The 25,635-nt window shown below is 34.8% G+C and overlaps 1 protein-coding gene across 1 annotated transcript; it reads right to left on the bottom strand.

Moving 5' to 3' along the window:
* Positions 1-3,971: 3,971 nt before the first annotated feature.
* LOC139892347 (aldehyde oxidase GLOX-like) lies at positions 3,972-5,600 on the bottom strand. Its single transcript, XM_071875416.1, has one exon. It carries the CDS (start codon positions 5,598-5,600, stop codon positions 3,972-3,974), a length of 1,629 nt encoding a protein of 542 aa, XP_071731517.1.
* Positions 5,601-25,635: the final 20,035 nt, after the last annotated feature.

Raw genomic sequence — 25,635 nt, 5'->3', positions numbered from 1 at the left:
GTTGGTTCGGGGGCGGATTTACTTGGAGATAAAAGAGAGTTGTAACCCCTCAATATTTAAGTTCTTATTTCAATGTTATACTCACTCCGTCCCAATTTAATAGTTTGTAGACAAATAATAGACAGTTTAAGAAAAATTAATTGACATATGTATTTTTTTTGTCTACTTTCCAGTTTACCACTTAATTTTTACTTACATTTTTGTTTTATTTAAATAAATTAAGGATATAAAAGTATTTTAACCAATTATTCTTATCTATTTATGGAAGTGGACTATTAATCTGGAACAGATAAAAAAGGAAACTTGGAGAGAGTAATATTTAGTAGTAAAAAGAATTATATGTTACTTAATTGCTCAATTGCTCCTTCAATATTAATATATTTTTTTGAACGGCTGTTTTGACATCAAATACTCTCATTTGTCACTCACACACACGTTGGAAGGAAACTCTTCACACACAATCGCCTTATTCACAACAACGGAATCCTTGAAAAAAACTCTCCTAGATTCGAACCTGCTCCAATAGGAGTCAGATCCAACCCAGAGCTTATACCACTCAGGAAGTGCCTCGATACTTCAATATTAATATTACGTAGTACAATCATACATTCCCCGAAAAATGTTTCAAGTTCTGTTAACGTTTGCCACAATTGATATGACTCTGATTAGAAGAGTTTAACAATAATATTGTATAGATACAAAACATATACGAATACTAAATGATGTACTATCAATAGTTATTTTTTTTTAAATATAGGGTCTTATTTTCGTGATTAATATGTATTTCACAATGTTTTTTAATTAGAAACCCATAGATGATTCTTCCACATTAATTAAGCTTCTAATTTGAACTCGCCAACAATGAGTTTAGCCAAGCAATGAGTTAATTGACTCACCAATAAGCTGATATTGTAACACCCTCACAGTTATATCAAGAGATATACAAACTTCACAGATAAATTACTGAACTGATAGAACATCATCAGGTTTTAACTAAAAGTATGATGAGAGATATTAGTTAGACATTCTTAAGTTTATAAAGGACTCAAACTATCATTCTTAAGAAGGTTTGTTACAAACTCCCTAAACTCCCTACTTAAACTCCTCACGTCCTCGTTGGGCAAAACATAATTAGTATACCTCAGGAAATGCACGAGCAATGTGCTCGTCACATCCCCAAGAGGATACCCAAGAGATACGCGAGACGTAACCCGTCACATCCCGAAATGGTATAACTCTGATACCAACTGTAATGACCCACATAGTTACCCCAAGATATACATGAGGTACGTGTCCGTCACATTTTAGAGGTTATACCCCTCACAGATAAAACAGTGAACAAACCAATAATCTCCACATTTCTACTAAAAACCATGGTGAGTTGTTACACACATCGGCATGCATTAGCTTTTTTAGCCATCCATGAGCTCTTCAACTCAGGCATTTAGAAATGAGCTCTTCATGCCATCTCCTCAACGTTGAGTTCCTCAACTTGACACTTCAAATTCGAGCTCTTCAAGTTTGATTCGGTATTTATTTATTTAGTTATATAATTTAACATTGAGCAATGTGGCTTCCAGCTCTTTAGCTCGACACATGGACTTTACACTCAAAAGTTCTATCTTTTGATAAGCAACTCTCAACATTTCCAACTCTTCAACTTAGCTCTTTATCTTTGAGGTCTTTTTTTTTACACTACCAAAATACTTTTTGACCATGATGATCTGGATAATCACTTTTAACACTTTTTTAGAAAGGATATGTTACCCTCAGGGACAGATCTTTAGAGAGGTATGGAGGGGTGTTAGTCCTTCCAAAATGATTAAGTAGTGTAGATTTTCATTTGATTTAGAACAAAATGGAAACTCATGTTTGACTTGCATGAAAAAAAAATTAAAAATGTTAATGGAGATAAATGAGTTACAGGAGAAAGATAGGAAGAAGAGGAATAGTCAGATGTAATTTTAAAAATTTCCAGCACAATCCTTTTAAGTTTTTTAAAAAACACACTTTAAGATTTCAAATATATACTATAATTTCTATTGATACTTGATATCATCAATCAATTTCAATTCAATTCTAAAATAAAAGTAAAATATTTAAAAGTATATTTTAAATTTTGTAAACAACTTATATTGACGTCTTAATAAATAAATTAAATCTGTTAATATATCTAATTTTATATATATATATATATATATATATATATATATATATATATATATATATATATATATATATATATATATATATATATATATATATATATATATATATTGTATACATAATATGTTAAATGACTACGAGCACAAAATCGTTTGAAATGCATCGGACAACTCTTTGTGAAACTATTTTTGGCCCTTCCATAGAACTTTTTCAAGATCCGCCACTGGTTACCCTATGATGAGCAATCACACACTGCAAAAGCTTTAATAAGGTCAGTTTTATGTATACATCATAATACTAATAGTGTTCATGGCCGGTCTTGAGAATTTAAGTATCTAAACCGCACCTTCAAACACGTGATAGTTTTGCAACATCATGTTTTGATGTTTATTTTGAGTGAAAACGCGAAGATCGAACAAAACCGCACATTTCAAACACGAGATAGTTTTGCAACATCATGTTTCGATGTTTATTTTGAGTGAAAACGCGAAGATCGGACAAAACCGCACCTTTTAAACATGTGATAGGTTTGAAACATCATGTTTGATGTTTATTTTGTGGTGAAGACGCGAAAATTGGACAAACCGCACATTTCAAACACGTGATAGTTTTGCAACATCATGTTTCAATATATATTTTGAATTAAAACGCGAAGATCGAACAAAACCGCACCTTCCAAACACGTGATAGTTTTGCAACATCATGTTTCAATGTTTATTTGGAGGTGAAAAAAGGCCCTTAGTCCCTAACAAATTCCGAGCAAAAAAATTTGCGAGAGATGCAGGTTAAAGCCGTTCCTAATTCAAGTGAAAGCTTATGAGTGAATATCGTGTAGGCTAAAAGAAAAAAATATCTATTGGCATAATTGGCCCGTAAATCCTTCTTCATATTTATTTTGTTAGTTTAGTAAGGGTTGCATCTTTGCTTCCTTTGTATTTCATGTTTTATGCTAGGTCAATTCATGTATTGTACATTCGTTTGATTGTTTATTAATAAATTGTTCTTGCATTTCACAAAAAAAAAAAAAAAAAAAAAAAAAAAGGTTGGTTAACCTTTAAAAAGGTTGGTTTGACCTATATTACACAAGGATGTATTTTCAATGAATGGTTGCACACAACAAAACCTAAAAATAAGGTCGGTTAAGCACATATTAATAACTGTCAACAACATTATAAAAAAACTTGTAAGCTCGAAGGGAATTGACCACCCTTCTAGAAGCTCCATTTTAAAATGGAAGAGTCTATTTTTATGCTCTTGCATACGTTCATGAACCTACTTTTTAAACGCAACCGCTTATTTCCGTTTTACCACCCTTTCAAAATGCAAAAATCTGATACAAGCTAGTTACAATATTTATGCAGTGTAAAAACAATTTTTTAGACAAATGATACCTATTAGTAGGAGAAAACTCTATAACTTGACAACATAAACAAAAAGTGAAGATTTGAGACATTCATGACAACACTATATACAAGAAAAGTTCATTAAAACTCAATGATATGATACCAGGATTACCAGCACATTAATTGTCTTATTCGCTTCTCTAAATATTAATTACTAAAACAAGATTATCTGTATGTTAATTACTATAACAAGATTATCTTATCTGTATTCTGTATATATATGATATATGATAAACTCATTAATAAGGACTTCTTAAAAATGTAATGCCAAATGCCCAAATAACAAAGAGAACAATTTAGTTTATACAAATAAAGTTATATTATATTCATTAATTTTACAAAGAAATCAAGTAGAAGGTCAAACACTTAGCCAAAACAATGTAATAAATATACTGAACTTTGTCACTGCAAGTGAACCCAAATACCTGCACTTGGGATCCCTTTATGAACCACAAACAATAGATAATTCCCAGCCGGTGCAATGTTACCAGATGGTGGTGACGTCACAACAACTTGGTATCTTGACTTTCCTATAATCTTGGTTGCGGGCCCATTATCGAGTACCAACAATCTTTGATTCATTGAATACGAGTGCGTGTTAAACGAAGGTGTCACCATTGTCACTGAGACTGTAGTTAAATCCACAACACCCGAGATAGTAAATACCATAACCACTTGTTTACCGTACTGCATTTTAGCATTTGTTATTGGTAATACTATTTTCGGACGTAAATCAGATGAATTTGAATCCAAATAAGAAGGGGAAAAGGCTTCTAGACTCAACTCTGTTGGATAAAGAACATTTGTGAATTGATATTTATCATGTGCATTACTTCCACCAACAAGAACGCGTCCATCGCATAATAACACTGATGTCGAATGGTAAACTCTCGGTTTAGTGCTCGGATTTTGGATCTCGAAACGGGACCCGATAGGGTTATTGGGTTGGTAAATTGCTGGGCTAAGAACTGGGTTCCTTCCAAGTTCCCACCCTGCGACTCCTGCTGATACGCCATTGATGATCAAAACTTGGCCGTTGGGGAGCAATAACATATCGCCCATGACTCGAGGAAATGGCATTGTCTCCATGGCCCATTGTGGATTCGGGTCGGTTAATTTCATCCGCCCGCAAGTATCCAAGGCCACATTAAATATCCCTTTATTCGCGTTAACGAATGCTCCTTTTGGTGCACCACCACAAACTAATACTTCAACCTCGTTTACGATACCTCCCTTAATCGCCAACGGGAGTAATACAGCAGAGCCCGTACTTGGGTAGTTCCTTGGCTGTCCATCTGGCATGCCTGGGTAAGTCTTGACAACTAGGTTCTTAACGTAATCGAACAAAATAGCACGATTGTTAGCGAAAATGAACAAATTTCCATCGGGATAGAGAAATACATATGGGTATAGATTATTCTCCTCATTTGGGTCGTTTGTTTGAACCAAAAAAGGAAAACTGATCGCGGCCTCAGTGGCCGACTCCTTGGGGTAAAACTCATAGTTAAATGCCTGGCGGCCGCCAATTATAATTTGGCGGCCGTCAGGTAATAAATGAGTGGTTGCATACCATCTCTGTTTGCTCAAAGCATTTGGTATCTCTTGCCAATCACAAGTGTCACATGATTTATAAATACGGACGACGCGATAACCGTCATCAAAGCCACCTGTCTGGACTAATCTTCCATCAGGCATTAAAGTTCCCGAAGAACACCAAACGTTGGTGAGAACCATAAGTGGACGTACAGAATTGGACACCACATCATACTCGACTGAATGTGCTGAGCAATCAGTTGAGTTGGGACGGCATTTGCCATCTGGAAGAGAGATGTTTGACGTTCCAAAATCGGTACGATCGTACATGACGACACGATCGTTTGGAAGTAGTTGCATGTGCATGGCGGATATGCCGATGCTTGGGAGGACTAAGGACCATGATCCACCGGCTGCAGGACACGGTTGAAGATTTATAAGGAGCAAGAGAACGAAGAAGATGAGATGATGGTAAATAATGGAAGGGGAAATAGCCATTTGTTTGCAATTTTTGTTGTTCTTAGGATATATTGTTGTTAAGATATTGTGTCTTTAGAGATGGCCATGGTGGCTTTATATACTAGTCAAGATGGTGATAAAAAAAAATGTAGTATGTGATTGTATATTTTTTTTCACTTAGGTTGTTAATTGATTGGATAATCTTTAATTAGTCAACCATAACAATTTTCATTCTGTTAACTAACAACCATGAAACATCCTCTTATAATTTTATGACAATTAAACCAGATGAAGTGAATCCATTCCAGGATCTTGTCAATTTTCTATGATAATATAAGAAGTTGTTGTAGATTAATAAAGGGAAAAGTCAAATAATTAGAAAAAATATCATGGTTGGTCCCCAAACTTTGTACTATAAATCAAGATAGCACCTTAAGTTTAAATCAATCAGGTCCTTAGTTTTAAACATTGTACACGAATAGTTCTAGGAATTAGCAACGTTAGGTTCACATAGTTAACCTCATACATGTGTTTCGCACATGATGGATATTTTTGTCTTTTCATTCTCATCGATATCGATATGTTTTATTCAACCCATCCTTTTTTTTTTTTCAACACCAACTACAAATACATCTCCCTGACTCGTAACTTCCATTTTTTTAAATCAAAACCTACAAAGCTAAATCTAATTCATAAAGTTATCAACAGCCATGGTCCGAGTTCATATCACATTCATGGCAATTATTTTTAATAAGGAGGAATCTAGGAGTTTTAATAAGGTTATGGACCAGATGCCAATCACAAGATTTGAAATATCCTTTTGATTAAACTAAATCTTAGATTTAGATGCAAAAGAACTGTAACAATAGCAGCATGCGATTAGTAATAACAAGCGTTTGTTCAAGTTCACACCATCGTAACCACAATTTTGGTCGAAGCCATGGGTGTCGATTCAGTTTCCGATTCAGTTTCCGATCCAGTTTCCGATCCAGTTTCCGATTCACAACCACCTTCGCCCTTTAGATTCGATGGTTTCCGATTCAGGTTTAAACCCCTGATTTGTGTTTCTTTCGAACCGATCTACAAAACTAAAAGGCCGAAATAAACGGACCAGGTTTAAAGCCTTGATATGGGTTTCCTTTGTGTCAGAATTAAACCTTTGATTTGTGTTCTTGAAAGTCTGCTATTGGGGTCGTACTAAGATCCTCGATTCTTTTATTCAAGAAGCTTGAGTTTGAATAAATTTTTATACTTAATGATATCTTCGTGTATTCTTTATTTCGTTAGTAGATTGTCATAGAAGTAGATGAAAACATGAGGTGGTTATTTAAATTCATGTTTATTTTTTTTTTATTGTTTTTGAAAGGCTTTAAATTCATGTTCATATGCAAAAATTAAACTATTAAATATTCATAAAAGATTTGTATTATTAAAGAAATATTTCAATAAGTTTTTGAACAATTCTTGTTCATAAACATTAAGAAGAAACATGTCAGTTCATAAAATGAAATATGTTAGTTTTGATTTTAAAAATCAAAGTAGGGACTCATGGAGATGTATTTGTAGTTAGTGTTTGAAAGAATTGATGGGTTGAATGAAAGAGATAGGTGAGAAATAAAAAGACAAAAATATCCATCATGTGCGAAACACGTCTGTGGTTAACTAAGTAAACCTAGCGTTGTTAATTTCTGGGACCATTCTTGTACAATGTTTAAAACTTGGAATCAACCATGATCGATTTAAACTTAAGGTCTCGTCTTGATTTATGGTGCAAAGTTTGAGAACCAATCATGATATTTTTTCAAATAATTATTGTAAGTTTCAACATGCAGAAATGTGTGCAATATAGTTTATACAAATGTTTAAAGTGTCGAAGATAATTTCAATTTGTTTCTAAGGATAATTTCAATTTGTTTCTAAGGTACCAAACATACAGTCCTCAGAAAGCATAATATCAGTTTTTCAAATAAACTTATCTTGATTGCACTTTATGCTTTATTGATTATACATATACATATATACATTATGCACGTTGTAACAAGTTTTGAAAGTATATTATGAATTTTGAAGCAAAATTTAGAAGTTCGTTAAGCATATTAAATACGGAATATTTACAAAGTACATTAATTTGGGTTCATATATGTGTACATTTCAGAAATTGCAACCTGATTTTAGGGATTTATTCTTTTTTAAATATCTAATTATGTAACGACCCGGCTTTTTCGACTTTTTTTGTGCCTTGTGATTTTTGCGAAACTGCGAATTTGTGCGTACTGTGCTACTTTATACTCTGGAATCTTTATACACGTGGTTTACTTTCATTTATATGTTAAAACGTGCCTTTAAGTACGTAGGATACTTAACTTGATCTCCGGAAGCCTTTATGACCGTTAGTGTCACTTGACGTTTCGAACAAACTGCGTACTGCGTACACGTTTAACTTTTGTCGTAATCGGAATATTATGACTACGAAATATTAATTGTTATTTTATAATAACAATTACTTGGGTTTTTGGATGCTTAATTACGCTTAGTACTTTACTTATGCTTAATAGTTAGTCTTGTTGGACTTTCAACCTTGTTGGACTTTAGCCCACCCTACACTAGTTAGTGGACCATTTAATTAGCCAATTATAATTAACTAGTGGCCCATTAATAAGTAAGACAAATGCCCATTTATTAGAGAGAACATACTAGCATTTTTGTCAAGTATTATCCTTAATGTTGCATGGGATCCTAACATAAGCACTAACTTTAAACAACCATTAACCAAAAAGCAAAAGTTGGTCTACCTTGTCCCCCCTCCAAAATCACGGCCACCTTAACCTTCCCACACCCTCACCACCTATAAATATAAGCCTTATTCCATCCATTTTATACTTGCTTTCATTTGTAATTTACACACACTCACTCTCTAATTCTCTCTCTAGTTCTTTCTCTCTCTAAAAAGTGTAAGTATTGATTTTTCTTCTTCTTCTTCCTCTCTCTCTCATGAATTCATCATCATCATCATCATCATGGGTCTAGCTTTTTAACTTTGATCTTGATTACATCTTGTAGATTCAAACTTGGATTTGAATCCTTCAAGAACATGGAAGATTCAAGCTTTCTAGATTTGAATCTTCACCTATTTTGTAGATCTATATCTTTTAACTTTAATCTTGTTATTTTGTTATAAAGATTCAAACTTGTGTTTGTAATCTTCATGTAACTTAAAGATCCAAGCTTTATGCTTCAAGATCTTCAAGAACAACCAAGATGCAAGCTTTCTAGCTTGAATCTTCATATCTTTTGTTGGATCTAAGTTTCCTAACTTATGATCTTATTATTTTGTTATAAAGATCAAAACTTGTGTTTATGGTCTTCATGTAACTTAAAGATCTAAGCTTTATGCTTCAAGGTCTTCAAGAACACCAAAGGTTCAAGCTTTTTAGCTTTGTAATCTTATAACTTGTGTGAAAAGGATCCAAGCTCTCTAGCTTAGGGTTCCATCACCTTATTTGATTTAAATTATGTTCATACTTGTTTGATTGAAGTAAAGTTTGTAGCTTTAGTTGTAAATGGAACTTGTAATTGTGTTAAGACTAAGGATATGATGTAACCTTGGTTCATCATCCATCTAAGACTCTTAAATGAGTTGTGTTCTTACTTGGTCTTAACATATTGTGTGTTGATGGTAGAATCTTGGTCAAGGTGATGCTAACCCATCAACGAGTTGTACACTTGAAGCTATAAGCATCAAGGATGAGAACCGTGATGAGCATCAAGCACTAAGAAAACCACTAGAGCACATTGCTTATTGTTTTTGGGATCTTATCAGACCACCTGGGCTACTGGAAAGTTGATTTTCAGTTAGTTCGGTTCGAGTAGATGATTTTCTGTTTAGGCCTCGTCTTAATCCGATATACGGTTTAGGATTTATAGCCCTCCGAAAGTCACTACGCCGTTGTAACGTTGTGCTGAAATTTCTGACCTACTTGCACTTAAACCGTCCCCACAGTCAAACGAAGACGAGTTAGGTTCTGAAAATTGGTCAGCGGTTAGAGGACTCACATACGGAGCTATAGCCACTGACTACGCATCTTTTTGATTTACGTAGAGGTCGTAGCAGCTGATCCAAGTCAGCCTATTGTTTTGACCTCTATACATGATTAACTTATTTAGCTTTTATGATGATGAATGATGATGATGATGACACTTAAACTTATTTTATGCACTAATAGAACTTATAAAGACAACCTACTGACCTAGTAACCTTTGATTTAGGTTGACGACCTTTCGGACCGACTTACTACTTGCACACTTTCGTATCGACTTGTATTGCTTCTTCACTGTGAGTTATAGCTTCCCTTTTTACTTTACTATTTTTGGGAGTGAGAATACATGCGCTTTTTATGTTTTACTTATTTGAAACGAGTACTTAAACTTTAAATATGTGTGGGTTATATAACGGCATAAACTTTCTCCTTAGCACGGTCACGTTTAACTATTGGTTTTTGAACCGGTAGACGCGAATCTTAGATATGGATCCATAGGGTTTGACATCCCCACTCGGGCTAGTCGCGCTAGCATTTAACGGGTGTTTAATACTTCGAGGACATACGCACTCGCCAGGTGTACTTTTAGGGGGTGATATTTATATTTACGTTAAGTCTAGTTACCATGTGCCCACGGTTATACATATACTTTTCATACTCTTTTGAAACATTGAAATCTCGTGGTCAATCTTATATTAGTGTTACAATTTAAACGATAGCTCACCAACATTATTGTTGATGTTTTTAAGCATGTTTTCTCAGGTGCTTAGAGGTTTGTTGCTTCCGCTGTTTAGATTTGCTGTCTTGCTGTTAGACTTGCTGTCATGCTGTTTAGACTCACTGTTAAGGACCTGCTGTGTTAGAATCCGCTGCATAACTTAGAGATGTCTCAATTATGGAACTTTTCTTTTGCATTTGTAATATATGTTATTTTCAAAAATAATGACTTTGTAACGACCTTTGTGTCACGTTATCTTTTGTAAACGCTATGTCTTTTTATGAATGCAAACTGGTTTTCAAACAGCATATAGTATTTGACCATGTAAAGATCCTGTTGTTGACGAATCGTACACGATGGTTTTGTACGGGGCGTCACATTTAGTATCAGAGCATTGGTTGTAGGGAATTAGGTTGCATTAGTGAGTCTAGACCAGGCCAAGTAGTATTCACTAATAGGACTAATCTACAACTTGCTCGTTTACTTGTTACTGCTTACTACTGCTGCATGTTACTGCTTACTTATACTGCCATATTATCTGCTGCATGCTACTGCTTACTCTTACTGCTATGAGAACTCGTTGCATGCTATTGCTTATCCTCGCTACTGCATACTACTATCTGCTTTTGATTGCATGTTACTTCTGTTTAGTACTGCTAATATTGACATGCTATATACTGCTGTAGACGATCTAGGTTGCTGTAGTGCCTGATTACGTGCTTGCTTCATGCCTGCTATTCGCTATACCGACTTGAAAAACTTACCTTTCCTAGTTCAGATGTTTTCTGAACCCTTTTCCCACATGTCTAACCCTAAGGATTGGTATTGTAATCCATCTGTTACTATCGTTCCACCGTTCTGGAGATCGAAACAATTCTTCACGCAATCTAGGAGGAGTACCCCTCGGATTGCACGCCCACTAAAGTTGATCCTCGGAGGAGGAGATATGTGAGGACTTGTCGGAGTAACCGCACCCCGTGCTCACCCTAATTAGCCACGCACAACGTATGAACATTAGAAGGATGTTCAGTTTCTGCAAGATGACTCGTATCCCGTACACTTTCATGACCGTCACTTATCTCTTTCATTCTTGACCACTACTCGATGATCTAATGACACTTCTGGACTTAGGTCCCTAACCCTCTTAGGCATTGGAGAAGTCGGGAGGACATCTCCTTTCACAAGGTCAGAGTGCCTTCTACTGATGCTCAGCTATACCTAAAGACTTGGGAGTTGCCTCAAGACATATTGTATTACTACTTGCTACACGTACAACTCAACACGAGACCCATATTGGATTTCTAGAAAGGAACCTAATGACATTACCTGAATTCGAACATTTTGAAGAACTTTCGAGACATTTAGGCATTGATGCATGACCTACGAAACCTACGCACCCACACCGAGAAACCGTGATATTAATTATGTAGATTTTGTTTTGAGATAGCATAGATAAAGTACCGTTAGATGAAATTGAGTAGAACTTGAAGTGATCACGTTACGTTGACCATATGGAGTGATATTAGAATGAACGTACGATTTAGTACAATATAATGACGCCAGGCCAGCGTGATTATATTGAAGTAAATCATGCAGAAGTTCCAATATTACTACATGAGGAATATGAAGTGATTCGAAGGAAAATTTTGGTAGGGATCACTTGAGCATACACATTCTGGTCTGTTAGAGGTAGGGAAAGAATAACCACGTAGCCTAGATACTGTACAAGGAGGGCCTTGATTAATACTAGAGCGATAGAAACCTTATATCTAAGAACCTTAGTGTGATGACTAATAAGCCATTAACAACCATGAGAGTTAAGTATTCTATAGGACAAGCAAATGGTAAGCTGGCAGAGATAGAGGAGTAATTTAAGGTAGTGCCTTAAAATTAACAGGTGGGTCATTTGGAGATGACCTCATGTTAACAAAACTTGGAAGTTTAAAGTAGTAGTGGAAAGGATTAGTTACCTACGCACAAGCGGATGTTATTTGAGGAGAATGATAGAATTTTTCACGGTAGTATAATAAGATTTGGTTGGAATGAACCTTAAGATTAACCTAATACTCATCAAGTTAGGAAGCTTTGATGAAATAGTTTGAATGGACTGGCTTTCAAGGATGAAAGGGAAAGTTATTTATAGTGAGAAGCTCATTCGTGTACCTCGCGAGAATGGTGAGCCGTTATGTAACAACCCAAACCAACCCGCGACCCAACCACGTGAAAAAAAAAAAAATTGCTGTACAGTGAAGTGGCGTGGCGCGCCAGGATGGCCGCGCGGCGCGCCATTCAGGCCTGTCCGAAAAGTTTCAAATGCGAAAAAGATCGACTAGTTCCCGACATTTTTAGACGACACGCTTTTAACCACACATTTAAATATGTAAAACTATCACGATTCAAACATAAAAATGATGTTTTACAAGCGGGGCCCACATCGGCCGTTTTACGAGTTTAATTCAAAATATGAGTTTCGACCATCAAAAGTTTAAGTACCAAACTACACTACGAGCATGGTGTTTGGGATTAAACTACCCAAGTCTCGGTCAATACTCCAAAAACTAAATAGCCCAAAAGCATTCTCTAGCAACGACGGGATCTCTAATCCAAGATGATGCCCTTACCCTTGTCCACAACCGAACCTATAAAAAGGTAAACAACGAGAGGGTAAGCAAAGCTTAGTGAATGTAATAATTATACACATACATATATAATCTACTTACTTGCATCACTTACACATTATCGCACAAGAGCTAGCAATTCGACAACCATGCAAAAATTAAGCATATACCAATAACCGCAAATTCATAAGGAGCTAGCAATACCAATAACATATAGTTCATAATTAAATATGCTAACACAACATTATTATAACCATGATTAACCAGTCGAGCAAGGGAACGGTACTTAAAAGGCCGTTGGAGTTCATAACATCCGTTAGTGTTACTTAAACAACGCGTAATCACTAATCCCTCGGGTGATGTCTTAAACAACGCGACTCACTCACCCCCATGACAATGTGGCGTCTTGAACAACGCGACGAATCCACATGCCAATCAAAACGATGAGTGGTGTCTTAAACAACGCGACATCCACTCCCATGATAATGTAGTGCCTTAGACAATGCGACAATGCCACATGTCAATCAAACAATGAGTAGTGTCTTAAACAACGCGATAATACTACTCGTTACATAGAACGTGGTGTCTTAACAACGCAACAATGCCACATCCATTCTACACAAATAAATACATTATATACATACACGCATAATTATTCCACTCACCTTACGCCTTCGGTGAATCGATAAAATTCAAGCTTGGAACTTCAAGGTAACACACCTATTACAAAGTACATATAGTCAATCAACTATTCAAGTTGGTCAAACTCACAACTATCACCACTACTAGGTCATTTTGACCCATTTGGACACTTAACCCCATAATTGGGTCATCTTTTGCCAAAACCCTAACATTAGCCAAGTTAGGTCTTAAAACACCTTTTAACACTAGGTTTATGTATTAATCACAAACATTTACTCACTTAGGTCCATTTTGACTAATTTGACCCATTTAAGGTCAACACGCCAATTTCGGGTCATCCACTAACCCACGCAACACCCATTTACATAAATAGTGGTGTTCTAGCAATTTACTAACTAATTAAGGTTTGTTAACAACAATTAATACTTGAAAAACCCTAGTTAGTCATCTTTGAGTCTACAAGACCCAAATTCACCCAAAACCCCCAAATTTACTAGCAATTGGGTTTTGTGTGCACCACTAACCCAAACCCTAACCCTTAAACACAATTAAAGTAAGAAATTGGGTTTTATAACTTACCAACACAATCACCACGTAGCTAGCGACTAGATGAACGACTTTAGAACTCGCACCAAGACTCGATTCGACTTCCTTCTTCCTTTAATGGAGTTTTCTCACTCTAGAACCTCCTCTCTCTCTAAACTTGAATGGAAGATGATAAGGTGGTTGTGAATGGAGTGAATGAGGCTCCCAAACTGATCTAAGGCATTAAATTCGGGTTCCAAAGTAGTTTTACCAAAATGCCCTCAAAATATCTAATTAAAAGAAAAGGGGAATCTGTCGCAGACAGATGGCGCGGCGCGCCATATAGCCGCGCGGTGCGCGACACCCCCAGTTCAGAATTCTTCCCTGCTTTAAATATACACAACAAAACCCCGTCTCAAGTATCGCAAATACACTTATGTACAATGTAATTATTCGGGTCTTACAACTCTCCCCCACTTATTCGGATTGCGTCCTTGCAATCCAAGCCGCATGACACGAGGGAAGATAAACCAACACGAACTCTTTGGGATCCCACGTAAACTCGGAACCTTTACTCCGTCGCCATTAAACCTTAAAAGTTCTCACCTCTTTATTCCTCAACATTTCCACCTTCTCATCTAGTATAGCAATCGGCTCTTCAACATATTCTAACTTGTTGTTTAGCTCGATTTCGTCTAATGGCATCCATGAAGAATCATCCGCAAGACACTTACGGAGATGGGAAACATGAAACGTGTTATGGATCCCCGCAAGCTCTTCGGGTAATTCAAAACGATACGCAACTTCACCAACACGAGCTAAAACCTTGAATGGTCCAATAAACTGAGGAGCTAACTTTCCCCGTTTTCGAAATCGAATAATACCTTTCCATGGCGAAATCTTAAGCATCACCATGTCACCTTCTTGAAATTCGATCGTTCGTCTATGTTTTTCGGCATATGACTTTTGTCAATCTTGAGCCTTCTTCAAATGTTCCCGAATAATATCAAGCTTGTTATTCATCTCCAAAACCAAATCGGTACTCCCGATCTCTCTTTAACCCACTTCTCCCCAACAAATGGGAGTTCGACACTGTAGTGACCCGAACTTTTCCATGTTTATATATATTAATTGAGATTGATGTTTACATGATTAAATGTTTCCAACATGTTAAGCAATCAAACTTGTTAAGACTTGATTAATTGAAATAGGTTTCATATAGACAATTGACCACCCAAGTTGACCGGTGATTCACGAACGTTAAAACTTGTAAAAAAAAAAAACTATATGATGACATATATATGGTTATATATATAGTTAACATGATATTATGATAAGTAAACATATCATTAATTATATTAACAATGAACTACATATGTAAAAACAAGACTACTAACTTAATGATTTTGAAACGAGACATATATGTAACGTTTATCGTTGTAACGACATTTAATGTATATATATCATATTAAGAGATATTCGTACATCATAATATCATGATAATATAATAATTTAAAATCTCTTTTGATATTATAAACATTGGGTTAACAACATTTAACAAGATCGTTAACCTAAAGGTTTCAAAACAACACTTACATGTAACGACTAACGATGACTTAACGACTCAGTTAAAATGTATATACATGTAGTGTTTTAATATGTATTTATACACTTTTGAAAGACTTCAATACACTTATCAAAATACTTCTACTTAACAAAAATGCTTACAATTACATCCTCGTTCAGTTTCATCAACAATTCTACTCGTATGCACCCGTATTCGTACTCGTACAATACACAGCTTTTAGATGTATGTACTATTGGTATATACACTCCAATGATCAGCTCTTAGCAGCCCATGTGAGTCACCTAACACATGTGGGAACCATCATTTGGCAACTAGCATGAAATATCTCATAAAATTACAAAAATATGAGTAATCATTCATGACTTATTTACATGAAAACAAAATTACATATCCTTTATATCTAATCCATACACCAACGACCAAAAACACCTACAAACACTTTAATTCTTCAATTTTCTTCATCTAATTGATCTCTCTCAAGTTCTATCTTCAAGTTCTAAGTGTTCTTCATATATTCTACAAGTTCTAGTTACATAAAATCAAGAATACTTTCAAGTTTGCTAGCTCACTTCCAATCTTGTAAGGTGATCATCCAACCTCAAGAAATCTTTGTTTCTTACAGTAGGTTATCATTCTAATACAAGGTAATAATCATATTCAAACTTTGGTTCAATTTCTATAACTATAACAATCTTATTTCAAGTGATGATCTTACTTGAACTTGTTTTCGTGTCATGATTCTGCTTCAAGAACTTCGAGCCATCCAAGGATCCGTTGAAGCTAGATCCATTTTTCACTTTTCCAGTAGGTTTATCCAAGGAACTTAAGGTAGTAATGATTTTCATAACATCATTCAATTCATACATATAAAGCTATCTTATTCGAAGGTTTAAACTTGTAATCACTAGAACATAGTTTAGTTAATTCTAAACTTGTTCGCAAACAAAAGTTAATCCTTCTAACTTGACTTTTAAAATCAACTAAACACATGTTCTATATCTATATGATATGCTAACTTAATGATTTAAAACCTGGAGACACGAAAAACACCGTAAAACCGGATTTACGCCGTCGTAGTAACACCGCGGGCTGTTTTGGGTTAGTTAATTAAAAACTATGATAAACTTTAATTTAAAAGTTGTTATTCTGAGAAAATGATTTTTATTATGAACATGAAACTATATCCAAAAATTATGGTTAAACTCAAAGTGGAAGTATGTTTTCTAAAATGGTCATCTAGACGTCGTTCTTTCGACTGAAATGACTACCTTTACAAAAATGACTTGTAACTTATTTTTCCGACTATAAACCTATACTTTTTCTGTTTAGATTCATAAAATAGAGTTCAATATGAAACCATAGCAATTTGATTCACTCAAAACGGATTTAAAATGAAGAAGTTATGGGTAAAACAAGATTGGATAATTTTTCTCATTTTAGCTACGTGAAAATTTGTAACAAATCTATTCCAACCATAACTTAATCAACTTGTATTGTATATTATGTAATCTTGAGATACCATAGACACGTATACAATGTTTCGACCTATCATGTCGACACATCTATATATATTTCGGAACAACCATACACACTCTATATGTGAATGTTGGAGTTAGCTATACAGGGTTGAGGTTGATTCCAAAATATATATAGTTTGAGTTGTGATCAATACTGAGATACGTATACACTGGGTCGTGGATTGATTCAAGATAATATTTATCGATTTATTTCTGTACATCTAACTGTGGACAACTAGTTGTAGGGTACTAACGAGGACAGCTGACTTAATAAACTTAAAACATCAAAATATATTAAAAGTGTTGTAAATATATTTTGACCATACTTTGATATATATGTATATATTGTTATAGGTTCGTGAATCAACCAGTGGCCAAGTTTTACTTCCCGACGAAGTAAAAATCTGTGAAAGTGAGTTATAGTCCCACTTTTAAAATCTAATATTTTTGGGATGAGAATACATGCAGGTTTTATAAATGATTTACAAAATAGACACAAGTACGTGAAACTACATTCTATGGTTGAATTATCGAAATCGAATATGCCCCTTTTTATTAAGTCTGGTAATCTAAGAATTAGGGAACAGACACCCTAATTGACGCGAATCCTAAAGATAGATCTATTGGGCCTAACAAACCCCATCCAAAGTACCGGATGCTTTAGTACTTCGAAATTTATATCATATCCGAAGGGTGTCCCGGAATGATGGGGATATTCTTATATATGCATCTTGTTAATGTCGGTTACCAGGTGTTCACCATATGAATGATTTTTATCTCTATGTATGGGATGTGTATTGAAATATGAAATCTTGTGGTCTATTATTATGATTTGATATATATAGGTTAAACCTATAACTCACCAACATTTTTGTTGACGTTTTAAGCATGTTTATTCTCAGGTGATTATTAAGAGCTTCCGCTGTCGCATACTTAAATAAGGACAAGATTTGGAGTCCATGCTTGTATGATATTGTGTAAAAACTGCATTCAAGAAACTTATTTTGTTGTAACATATTTGTATTGTAAACCATTATGTAATGGTCGTGTGTAAACAGGATATTTTAGATTATCATTATTTGATAATCTACGTAAAGCTTTTTAAACCTTTATTGATGAAATAAAGGTTATGGTTTGTTTAAAAATGAATGCAGTCTTTGAAAAACGTCTCATATAGAGGTCAAAACCTCGCAACGAAATCAATTAATATGGAACGTTTTTTAATCAATAAGAACGGGACATTTCAGTTGGTATCCGAGCGTTGGTCTTAGAGAACCAGAATTTTGCATTAGTGTGTCTTATCGAGTTTGTTAGGATGCATTAGTGAGTCTGGACTTCGACCGTGTTTACTTGAAAAATGATTGCTTAACAAATTTTGTTGGAAACTATATATTTTTAACATGTGAATATTATGTGATATATTAATCTCTTAACGCGTTTGATATTATGTGATAGATGTCTACCTCTAGAACAAGTCCCATTGACTCACCTAATAATAATGAAGAGTCAAATGTAAATTGGAATGATTCGTGGACTGATTCACAAGTTCCCGAAGAGGAACCGGAAGAAGAGTCGGAACCGGAAGAAGAATCGGAACCGGAAGAAGAATCGGAACCGGATGAAGAAATAGAACCGGTGGGGGAAATAATAAAACGGTTAAGTAAAAGAAAATCCTCAACCAACCGACCAAGGTTAATTATGGTCAATGGTGTTTCCGCCAAGGAAGCAAAATATTGGGAGGATTACCAATTCTCCGATGAATCGGATTCCGACGAGAATTCCGATGATGTTATAGAAATTACCCCAACTGAATTTAAAAAGGCAAAAGAAAATAATAAGGGAAAGGGCATAAAAATAGAGAAGTCTAATTCCAACCCCGATGAACTTTATATGTATCGTCAACCCCCGAAGTCCTTAAGTTGTAACAATGACCCGGGAACCTCTAAACCACCAGGTTTTTCTAAACCAATGTGGAAAATTACGGCTCGTATTAGGGGAACATCATATATCCCTAGAAACTTGGCAAAACGAACCAAAACCGAAGAAGAAGAAACAAGCGAGTCGGAATAAGATAGTTGTATTCGTGTGGTGTAATATATGGAATATAGTGTTCTTATGCTTTATGATATATGTAAAAATTGCTTGTATTAATAAGTTTTTTTTTTTTATGAATCTAACTCTTGTCTATTTTACAGTTTAAAAACACAAAATGGATAGACAACCCAATATTTTAAGAGACCTACCCGGAGACATGATTGATGAAATCTTGTCTAGAGTCGGCCAGAATTCTTCGGCACAACTATTTAAGGCGAGATCAGTTTGTAAGACATTCGAAGAACGTTCCAAGAATGTCTTGGTTTATAAGAGACTTTCGTTTGAAAGATGGGGGATATCACATTGGGAAACCCATAAGTTACGATGTGTTTACTTTGACGCATATATTGCGGGGAACCCAGATGCTATTTTACGCAACGGGTTAAGAAATTATTTTGACTCAATATATCCGAATATTGGACTTCGTGATTTAGAAAAAGCGGCTAACATGCAACATAAAGAAGCATGTTATGCTTACGGATTAGTAATGTTCGCTTCTCACCAAAGTGAGAACAAGAACATCGGGCTACAACTATTAAACAAAACGTTTCCACAAGTGACGGAGTCGGTAATTGGAGTAAGAAATGAGGTTTTTATATTGTTACGGGACTGTTGGACATTACGTAACCCTCGTCCCTTTGACGACGTTACAACACGCTGTCTTATCAACGGCCATAACGGTTATGTTGCACAAGACCAAGGATGGGAAGTAGTCCTAGTAAAACCAGAATGCATGACTTGTTTCTGGACGTATGAATTACGTGTCTTTATTGCCTTTGCTGAACGACTTGTGTACTAGCTAGAATTATCTTCACAACTATCTTGTATCAAAGTTATTATGTGCTATATTTCATGCTTTATGTAAAATAAGCGGTATTGTAAGTTTGTAAAATATTGTATAAAAGTTTGAACGCGAAATATTATTATAATCAGTTTTTCATATAGAATTGTAGTAGTTGAATTGTATATTAGCTACTAAGTATGAACTTAACGGGTAGGTACTACCCGAATTTAAACTTATAAAACGCTAATATGAAGAAAAAGCTTTTATAAATGAGTTCATATTATGCTACGAAATACTATTAACTACTCTTAATATTCTGTATGATTAACTTGTTCCATTTGACTATTTTGAAGGAAATGGCACCGACTACTCGACACACCGTGAATATGAATGAAGAGGAATTCCGTACTTTTCTAGCTTCAAACATAGCCGCAGTACAGGCTGCGCTACATACCCACAATAACCTTGGATCTAGCAGTACAGGAAATCGTGTAGGATGCACCTACAAAGAATTCACTGCCTGCAAACCTTTGGAATTTGATGGAACCGAAGGACCGATCGGATTGAAACGGTGGACCGAGAAGGTCGAATCGGTGTTTGCCATAAGTAAGTGTACTAAAGAGGACAAAGTGAAGTACGCTACGCATACCTTCACAGGTTCTGCGTTAACATTGTAGTGACCCGAACTTTTCCATGTTTATATATATTAATTGAGATTGATGTTTACATGATTAAATGTTTCCAACATGTTAAGCAATCAAACTTGTTAAGACTTGATTAATTGAAATAGGTTTCATATAGACAATTGACCACCCAAGTTGACCGGTGATTCACGAACGTTAAAACTTGTAAAAAACTATATGATGACATATATATGGTTATATATATAGTTAACATGATATTATGATAAGTAAACATATCATTAATTATATTAACAATGAACTACATATGTAAAAACAAGACTACTAACTTAATGATTTTGAAACGAGACATATATGTAACGTTTATCGTTGTAACGACATTTAATGTATATATATCATATTAAGAGATATTCGTACATCATAATATCATGATAATATAATAATTTAAAATCTCTTTTGTTATTATAAACATTGGGTTAACAACATTTAACAAGATCGTTAACCTAAAGGTTTCAAAACAACACTTACATGTAACGACTAACGAAGACTTAACGACTCAGTTAAAATGTATATACATGTAGTGTTTTAATATGTATTTATACACTTTTGAAAGACTTCAATACACTTATCAAAATACTTCTACTTAACAAAAATGCTTACAATTACATTCTCGTTCAGTTTCATCAACAATTCTACTCGTATGCACCCGTATTCGTACTCGTACAATACACAGCTTTTAGATGTATGTACTATTGGTATATACACTCCAATGATCAGCTCTTAGCAGCCCATGTGAGTCACCTAACACATGTGGGAACCATCATTTGGCAACTAGCATGAAATATCTCATAAGATTACAAAAATATGAGTAATCATTCATGACTTATTTACATGAAAACAAAATTACATATCCTTTATATCTAATCCATACACCAACGACCAAAAACACCTACAAACACTTTCATTCTTCAATTTTCTTCATCTAATTGAACTCTCTCAAGTTCTATCTTCAAGTTCTAAGTGTTCTTCATAAATTCCAAAAGTTCTAGTTTCATAAAATCAAGAATACTTTCAAGTTTGCTAGCTCACTTCCAATCTTGTAAGGTGATCATCCAACCTCAAGAAATCTTTGTTTCTTACAGTAGGTTATCATTCTAATACAAGGTAATAATCATATTCAAACTTTGGTTCAATTTCTATAACTATAACAATCTTATTTCAAGTGATGATCTTACTTGAACTTGTTTTCGTGTCATGATTTTGCTTCAAGAACTTTGAGCCATCCAAGGATCCATTGAAGCTAGATCCATTTTTCTCTTTTCCAGTAGGTTCATCCAAGGAACTTAAGGTAGTAATGATGTTCATAACATCATTCGATTCATACATATAAAGCTATCTTATTCGAAGGTTTAAACTTGTAATCACTAGAACATAGTTTAGTTAATTCTAAACTTGTTCGCAAACAAAAGTTAATCCTTCTAACTTGACTTTTAAAATCAACTAAACACATGTTCTATATCTATATGATATGCTAACTTAATGATTTAAAACCTGGAAACACGAAAAACACCGTAAAACCGGATTTACGCCGTCGTAGTAACACCGCGGGCTGTTTTGGGTTAGTTAATTAAAAACTATGATAAACTTTGATTTAAAAGTTGTTATTCTGAGAAAATGATTTTTATTATGAACATGAAACTATATCCAAAAATTATGGTTAAACTCAAAGTGGAAGTATGTTTTCTAAAATGGTCATCTAGACGTCGTTCTTTCGACTGAAATGACTACCTTTACAAAAACGACTTGTAACTTATTTTTCCGACTAGAAACCTATAATTTTTTTGTTTAGATTCATAAAATAGAGTTCAATATGAAACCATAGCAATTTGATTCACTCAAAACGGATTTAAAATGAAGAAGTTATGGGTAAAACAAGATTGGATAATTTTTCTCATTTTAGCTACGTGAAAATTGGTAACAAATCTATTCCAACCATAACTTAATCAACTTGTATTATATATTATGTAATCTTGAGATACCATAGACACGTATACAATGTTTCGACCTATCATGTCGACACATCTATATATATTTCGGAACAACCATAGACACTCTATATGTGAATGTTGGAGTTAGCTATACAGGGTTGAGGTTGATTCCAAAATATATATAGTTTGAGTTGTGATTAATACTGAGATACGTATACACTGGGTCGTGGATTGATTCAAGATAATATTTATCGATTTATTTATGTACATCTAACTGTGGACAACTAGTTGTAGGTTACTAACGAGGACAGCTGACTTAATAAACTTAAAACATCAAAATATATTAAAAGTGTTGTAAATATATTTTGAATATACTTTGATATATATGTATATATTGTTATAGGTTCATGAATCAACCAGTGGCCAAGTCTTACTTCCCGACGAAGTAAAAATCTGTGAAAGTGAGTTATAGTCCCACTTTTAAAATCTAATATTTTTGGGATGAGAATACATGCAGGTTTTATAAATGATTTACAAAATAGACACAAGTACGTGAAACTACATTCTATGGTTGAATTATCGAAATCGAATATGCCCCTTTTTATTAAGTCTGGTAATCTAAGAATTAGGGAACAGACACCCTAATTGACGCGAATCCTAAAGATAGATCTATTGGGTCTAACAAACCCCATCCAAAGTACCGGATGCTTTAGTACTTCGAAATTTATATCATATCCGAAGGGTGTCCCGGAATGATGGGGATATTCTTATATATGCATCTTGTTAATGTCGGTTACCAGGTGTTCACCATATGAATGATTTTTATCTCTATGTATGGGATGAGTATTGAAATATGAAATCTTGTGGTCTATTGTTACGATTTGATATATATAGGTTAAACCTATAACTCACCAACATTTTTGTTGACGTTTTAAGCATGTTTATTCTCAGGTGATTATTAAGAGCTTCCGCTGTCGCATACTTAAATAAGGACGAGATTTGGAGTCCATGCTTGTATGATATTGTGTAAAAACTGCATTCAAGAAACTTATTTTGTTGTAACATATTTGTATTGTAAACCATTATGTAATGGTCGTGTGTAAACAGGATATTTTAGATTATCATTATTTGATAATCTACGTAAAGCTTTTCAAACCTTTATTGATGAAATAAAGGTTATGGTTTGTTTTAAAATGAATGCAGTCTTTGAAAAACGTCTCATATAGAGGTCAAAACCTCGCAACGAAATCAATTAATATGGAACGTTTTTAATCAATAAGAACGGGACATTTCAGTTGGTATCCGAGCGTTGGTCTTAGAGAACCAGAAAATTTGCATTAGTGTGTCTTATCGAGTTTGTTAGGATGCATTAGTGAGTCTGGACTTCGACCGTGTTTTCTTTAAAAATGATTGCTTAACATTTTTGTTGGAAACTATATATTTTTAACATATGAATATTATGTGATATATTAATCTCTTAACGTGTTTGATATTATGTGATAGATGTCTACCTCTAGAACAAGTCCCATTGACTCACCTAATAATAATGAAGAGTCAAATGTAAATTGGAATGATTTGTGGACTGATTCACAAGTACCCGAAGAGGAACCGGAAGAAGAGTCGGAACCGGAAGAAGAATCGGAACCGGAAGAAGAATCGGAACCGGATGAAGAAATAGAACCGGTGGGGGAAATAATAAAACGGTTAAGTAAAAGAAAATCCTCAACCAACCGACCAAAGTTAATTATGGTCAATGGTGTTTCCGCCAAGGAAGCAAAATATTGGGAGGATTACCAATTCTCCGATGAATCGGATTCCGACGAGAATTCCGATGATGTTATAGAAATTACCCCAACTGAATTTAAAAAGGCAAAAGAAAATAATAAGGGAAAGGGCATAAAAATAGAGAAATCTAATTCCAACCCCGATGAACTTTATATGTATCGTCAACCCCCGAAGTCCTTAAGTTGTAACAATGACCCGGGAACCTCTAAACCACCAGGTTTTTCTAAACCAATGTGGACAACGACGGCTCGTATTAGGGGAACATCATATATCCCTAGAAACTTGGCAAAACGAACCAAAACCGAAGAAGAAGAAACGAGCGAGTCGGAATAAGATAGTTGTATTCGTGTGGTGTAATATATGGAATATAGTGTTCTTATGCTATATGTAAAAATTGCTTGTATTAATAAGTATTTTTTTTTATGAATCTAACTCTTGTCTATTTTACAGTTTAAAAACACAAAATGGATAGACAACCCAATATTTTAAGAGACCTACCCGGAGACATGATTGATGAAATCTTGTCTAGAGTCGGCCAGAATTCTTCGGCACAACTATTTAAGGCGAGATCAGTTTGTAAGACATTCGAAGAACGTTCCAAGAATGTCTTGGTTTATAAGAGACTTTCGTTTGAAAGATGGGGGATATCACATTGGGAAACCCATAAGTTACGATGTGTTTACTTTGACGCATATATTGCGGGGAACCCAAATGCTATTTTACGCAACGGGTTAAGAAATTATTTTGACTCAATATATCCGAATATTGGACTTCGTGATTTAGAAAAAGCGGCTAACATGCAACATAAAGAAGCATGTTATGCTTACGGATTAGTAATGTTCGCTTCTCACCAAAGTGAGAACAAGAACATCGGGCTACAACTATTAAACAAAACGTTTCCACAAGTGACGGAGTCGGTAATTGGGGTAAGAAATGAGGTTTTTAGATTATTACGGGACTGTTGGACATTACGTAACCCTCGTCCCTTTGATGACGTTACAACACGCTGTCTTATCAACGGCCATAACGGTTATGTTGCACAAGACCAAGGATGGGAAGTAGTCCTAGTAAAACCAGAATGCATGACTTGTTTCTGGACGTATGAATTACGTGTCTTTATTGCCTTTGCTGAACGAC

This window comes from Rutidosis leptorrhynchoides, chromosome 2 (assembly GCF_046630445.1).
Source record: "Rutidosis leptorrhynchoides isolate AG116_Rl617_1_P2 chromosome 2, CSIRO_AGI_Rlap_v1, whole genome shotgun sequence".
NCBI lineage: Eukaryota > Viridiplantae > Streptophyta > Magnoliopsida > Asterales > Asteraceae > Rutidosis > Rutidosis leptorrhynchoides.
Note: the sequence above shows the minus strand (reverse complement) of the source record. Positions and strands in the feature narration are given on the sequence as shown.